At 52.3% G+C, this 5,743-nt stretch overlaps 1 protein-coding gene across 3 annotated transcripts in view; it reads right to left on the bottom strand.

Annotated features, from left to right (window-relative positions):
- Myo10 (myosin X) overlaps positions 1-5,743 on the bottom strand; it is a 237,948-nt gene that overhangs the window by 31,204 nt on the left and 201,001 nt on the right. For all 3 annotated transcript variants that reach the window (XM_023704945.1, XM_023704946.1, XM_023704947.1), the window contains one exon: positions 2,575-2,818. In XM_023704945.1, the coding sequence (XP_023560713.1) occupies positions 2,575-2,818 (244 nt within the window). The remainder of the gene's footprint in view (positions 1-2,574; positions 2,819-5,743) is intronic.

Genomic DNA, 5,743 nt, shown 5'->3' with positions numbered 1-5,743 from the left:
CAGGTTCCTAACTTGTAGATTCAATCAACAGCAGGTAGAAAATACTTGGAAAAGGGCAGAATCTGCAGCAAATATGTAGACTTTTCAGGTTATTATACTTGAAATAATACAGTTTATTTATCTAACATATCAAATTCGTTTGCTGGGTTTTTTTCTGTATTTTAGGGAAGGGTCTATAGGGTGTTCAGGGTCTCACTACTAGATGGGACTCATAGTGGTCTGCCTGTTTACAGCCTCCCAAGAGCTGGGATTACAGGCGCATACCAGCATGCCCAGGCTCAACTTCCACCTCAGCGTGCCCTGGGGCGGGGCTGGCATGGCAGTCCTGGGGATCCAATCCCCACCCCCACGCCTACTTGCAGTTTTAATCCACTGAGCCTTTTGGCCAGCCCTTATATCCTATTAGCTATTTTATATAACCTAGAGATATTTTAAAATGTCTGAGATGTTAGATGTGACAGAATGATGTTTTATGCAAGACAGTAGAATGTACAGGGATCTCCATACCCAGGGGGCGGGCAGGGTCTCAAAACCAAAGCTCTGTGGCTTCTGAGGGGAGAGTCTCACCACCACATAACTCCTAGCATAGCAGTACCTTTGCGAACAGATAAAACCTCCCCAAAGCCTGCAGAGTGCGACCCTGCCCAGGCAGCAGCCCACCTGGGCTATCTAGGCAGGAAACTGAGGTGTCCTGACTGGAGGAGCGGCTATGATGGAGAGAAGAGGTGCTGGATGGCAGTGGGGACAGCTCTGGAAAGCGGGAGAGCATGCGTGAGTTTAGGACAATATTTCCTACAGTTAAACATTTCAAAATGCAAATGGAAGCACCATCTTAATGAGAAACCCTCATGTGCTGCCCTGTACAAAGAGCTGACTGGCATCTGTGTACCGGGCCCAATCCTGACAAAGCACCCGGGGACCCACTGGGAAGCCTGTGGCAGGCCAGCACAGGGACACAAGAACCCTGGCTGGCTGTAGGCTCCAGGACCCGCTCCAGGCACCCAGATCTGCAGATGTCAGAGAGGCTTGGGACAGCTTCATACTTGGCACAAAGCCTCTGCAGATGCGGACAGCCTGCCATCGGTGGCTACCTGGTACCTCGTCCCCCATGTACACGCCACAGGGTGGCTCCCCTGCACTTTCGGAGTGAAGACAAGGGAAAGGGCTGCTTGTACGCAGTCAGTAAAGATGCGGCCCTTTTCTCTCAATGTTTGCTATCCAGGTGGCTGACTGTTAGATGTGGAGACTGTGGCCACGGGGCACAATTGGACAGCAGTTTGGTTACGCTGGGGGCGCTAGACTCCTGGCACCTGTGGCTCCACTGATGGGTAAGAGGACACCGTGGGGTGTACCCGGGGAGCCCGAAGTCACACTGAGCTGTGGGGACCCATGGGATTCAGAAGTCAGTTTGTGGCTGCTCTTGCTCCTAAGGAGCCAAAGGGTGGCCTGGAAAAGCCCAACACTCGTGGTTTGCACTTTACTCTGTGTCCTTAAAATCAAATCCAGGGGCTGGTGAGATGGCTCAGTGGTCTAAAGCACCTACTTAGAACAAGCTAAGCTAAGCAAAACACAGGGACCGCGGTTCAATCCCCCAGCACCACATGCCAGACAGCCTCGCCCCCTGGTGGGCTGAGCTGGCCACACACACAAAATGAATGAATGAATAAATAAATAAATAATTAAAAAAAAAAAATCAAATCCATAGAAGACTCTTCTGTTTCCCCGGGAGCCACTGCCTGAGCGGCTGGTGCTGGCCCACGAGAAGCAATGTTTGTCTTCCAGCCTCGTGACTTCCCGGACTAATCTGATCCCTGAGAGCTACCTTCCCGTCCCCCTAAATCTCTGGGCTTGCCTGTGCGGCAGAGCCCTTTCACGGGTTGTGCCCAACGTGCCTCTAGCTGGGTGCCTAGTTTTCCAAGGAGGCCAGCTGCCCCGTGTGCCACCAGTTTCCAAAAACAGAATTTTGAACAGCAATCCAAGGGCCTGACAGCAAAAGGTGCTGCTTGGATTCAAGGACCGTCTCTGCCCCTTTGCCTGCCAGGCCCTGAAGGGCAGTGCAGACAACACAGGAAGAAGGTAGGAACTTCACAACAAACCTCCAACCATCAGCCTGCCCCCTCGGTGGTTACCCTTCTCTACTAGGCTCTCCACCAAGTGCCGTTCTTACTCCACATTTCTGCCATATGTATCACCATATTTCTGGTGAGGTATTTTCCAGAGGGCTCTTCGGTTCTGTCTTTTTCGGACAGGGTCTTGCTCTGTAGTAGAGGCTGACCTTGGGTTCACTGCAAAGCCCAGGCTGCGCAAACTCACGGCGATCTTCCTGCCCCAGCCTCCCGACTGCTGGCATGACCGTGTGTGCCACCCTAGCCAGCTTGATCAAGGCATCTTTTTTTTTTCTTTGCAGAACCGGGGATTGAACTCAGGCCCTTGCGCTTGCCAGGGAAGCGCTTATTCCACTGAGCCAGCTCCCTGGCCTGATCAAGGCATCTTTGAGACCACTGCACTCTATGTGCCAAGGAACGCAGCCATGCAGCGGGGAACCGAGGCCACCCCCAGGGCGTGCCCGCTTACTTGGCAGTCCGGACTTCAATGGTGCCCTTGAGCTTCTCCTCGCTGTCGTTCTCGAAGTACATCAGCTTGGCCTGGCGCAGCACGAACCAGCGCCTCTTCCAGTTCCTCCGAGACAGTGTGGACGAGCCGCCACCTTTCTTGTGCAGCCAGCCCTGCTTGAGGGCCTCCTGCTTGGAGCGGAACCACAGGAAGGTCTCGTCCTTGAGCACGCACCAGCGGCGCTTCCAGGAGTTCATGAGGCCCCCTGCATCCGAGAGGGGTACAGGAAGGTCGGGAAATGTTAGGCAGACGCATGTCTTTGGTCACTGTCTCACCAAGTTCAGGCTGGCCTGGAACTTGAGAGACTCCCCTGCCTCGGCCTCCTGTGTGCTGGAATGGCAGGAGTTCCCCTGGCTAGGAACCAAGCTGGATGACAATGACATCTATATCAAGTCCTCAGTTCTAGCCAACCCTTAACCTTGTCCAGGCTGAAAAACACCTTGAGACCTTCTGGTGCAGGGTGGAGCTGTACACTACGCAGGACACACCAGACATAGGCGGCAGTGTCACAAGGGACCACGGACCTTCCCTCGTCCCAAACACAGCTCCTGTGTGCTTAGCTGGCACATCTGGGTAAGGGGCTCACAGAGAAGCAGGCAGCAAACTGAAACCTGACCCTCGAGACTCAGAGCTATTTCCAACTTGCTAAGTCGCCCAGGCTTGGCTTGAACTTGTGATCCTCTTGCCTCCCAGAGTGCTGGGCTTAGAGATGTCCCTGTGCCTGGCTCAGATTATCTTTAGTAGGATAAAAAAATTCCCAGCCCCTTCTAGTAGGGTAAATTTACTTGCGTTTCCTAGATTCTCCAAAGACGCGTGAATGATATAATGCCCCATCATTCAAAAACGTGTTTCAACTAGTGCACGGAAGGACACAATGTGCTTGTGCCCACACCATCTTTTGACCAACTAGTAATAAAGCAAGGGATATTTAAATGTGGACATTTCAAGTAGGCATACGTTTTCCTTTCATAGATTGTAAATAATTTTTTAGAAAATTTAATTTTATTTTATGTGTTTAGCACAGGGTCTAGAGGGTCTCAGTACACAGACTGAACTTGTGATTCTCCTGTTTTCAGCCCCCCAAAGAGCTGGCATTACAGGCGTGCACCAACATGCCCAGTCTCAATCGCTGTCCCAGCAAGCCCCCAGAGGGGCAGGGCCGGCACAGCAAGCTGGCCCCTTTGCTCCGCCTAAGCAAGCGCTTAGTCCACTGAGCTATCTGGATGGCCCTTGCAAAACAAATTTAACAGACCCCTCTCCTTTTTCTGGACCCAGGGTCCACTTTGTAGGTCTAGCTGGCTTTGAACTCACCATCTAGCCTAGGTGCCTCCTGTCTCGGCCTCCTGAGCCGGGGCTTTTTGTCAATGACTGGCTGTGATCACAGCTCTAAGCCTCCTGCTGGAACAGACACAGCGATGACAGCCCTGGCTGGCATTCAGTGCATATGGGGACATTTCCCCATGTTTGCCGCCCGAGGGAGACACCCTTCCCCCTTACATGCAAATCTGCTTCAGGCCAGCAGGCGGGAGGCTCGGAGCCTTTTCCTATTGGGTAGCAATCTTGCCAAGGGGATGAGCCCACATGGTTCTATTACCAACTGTTTTGGCTGCAGACTTTAACCTGAGTTTCTTAAATCAAACTGAATGGACAAGCATGGTCCCGTTATCTCCTCATCCCTCACTTCCATAGCAACACGCATGGGGCGGGGGCTGGCTTTACGCAACACTGTGCCCTCCCTGGGGCCTTCAGGGACACTGTGCCACCAGAGCCTGTCAATCTCCATGTTCACCCTCATGGCAGGAGGTACCTGGCGAGAAGCCCACCTTCACTGGGGACTGCCTTTTCTTCTTTTGTAGGGTTTTCTGGAAGGCTGGGTGCTATTTTATTAAACATTTTTCAAGGGCTGGTCAAATAGCGCAGTGGATTAAAGCGCCTATAAGCAGGCACAGGGGCCAGGGGTTTGATCACCAGGCCTGCCGTGCCAGCCCTGCCCCAGGGGCACGCTGAGACGTCCACTGAGACTGGGTGTAAATACGAGGATCACTACGAGTCTGATCTAGTAGTGAGACCCTGAACAGCCTGTAGACCCTTCCCTAAAATAAAAAAAATTAAATGATAAATTAATAATAAGAAGAAAAGATTAAATGATGCTGCACTTATCTCTGATTAAGAAATGTCCCAGCTAGGCACGGCGGCGCACACCTGTGATCCCAACACTCAGGGTTGTTGCCATAAGTTCAAGGCCAGCTGGGACCGCACAGTGACACCTTGTCTCAAAAAACCAAACAAAACCAAACCCCAAATATCCCAAACTGCATATCCTCATAAACTAATTCTAATCCCTTGCACTGACAGTTCTCCTATCTACAACCCGTAACAAGTCAATGGCCCATATTACAGATAATGTAGGGGATTTTAAAGCAAACCCAGAAAACTAAGCAGGGAAGGGAAGTATTTTATGACAAGTCTGTGTTTCTGTGAGACTTGTGTGACAAAAACATCTAGACGCACTGCCTGGTGCTTATGCAACCCGAGCCAGCATCTTTTCCTCTGCCAGGCTGTGCTAGGCTACGGGCGCCCAGGTCGTTCTCACACCGGTGCCCACACAAACTCTACCCCAAGCAGTGAGCTCAGGGTGTGGAAGTCTCCTCTGGAGCAAAAAGCAAGTAGAAAGAAAAACTAAGTGAAGCTGGGAGTACCCACTCCCATCCCTGCACTCGGGAGGCTGAGGCAGGAAGACTGCCATGAGTTAAGAGGTCAGGCTCCCTGGAGAAGAACCTGAACCAAGCTCTTCTGGACCTTCATGCCTTGGGCTCTGCCAAGACCGACCCCCGTATCTGTGATCTCCTGGAGAACCACTTCCTAGATGAGGAGGTGAAGTGCATCAAGAAGACAGCTGACCACCTCACCACCCTCCGCAGGCTGGCAGGCCCCCAGGCTGGGCTGGGCGAGTGCCTCTTTGAAAGGCTCACCCTGAAGCACGACTAGGAGGTCAGAGCCTGGCGGTCTCTGAGGGGCTCCTGCCTCACCCGGCGTCAGGGCTTTGCCTAACCCTCTCCCTCCAGCCACTAGGCAGCTTTCTCACCTTTCTGGAGCTCCCTCCCAAATCTTGGACCTTTTGCAGCAAAAA

This window comes from Octodon degus, unplaced genomic scaffold, assembly GCF_000260255.1.
Source record: "Octodon degus isolate 3935 unplaced genomic scaffold, OctDeg1.0 scaffold00207, whole genome shotgun sequence".
In the NCBI taxonomy this organism is placed as follows: Eukaryota; Metazoa; Chordata; class Mammalia; order Rodentia; family Octodontidae; genus Octodon; species Octodon degus.
The sequence above is the reverse complement of the archived record's forward strand: the minus strand, read 5'-3'. Positions and strand labels throughout refer to the sequence as shown.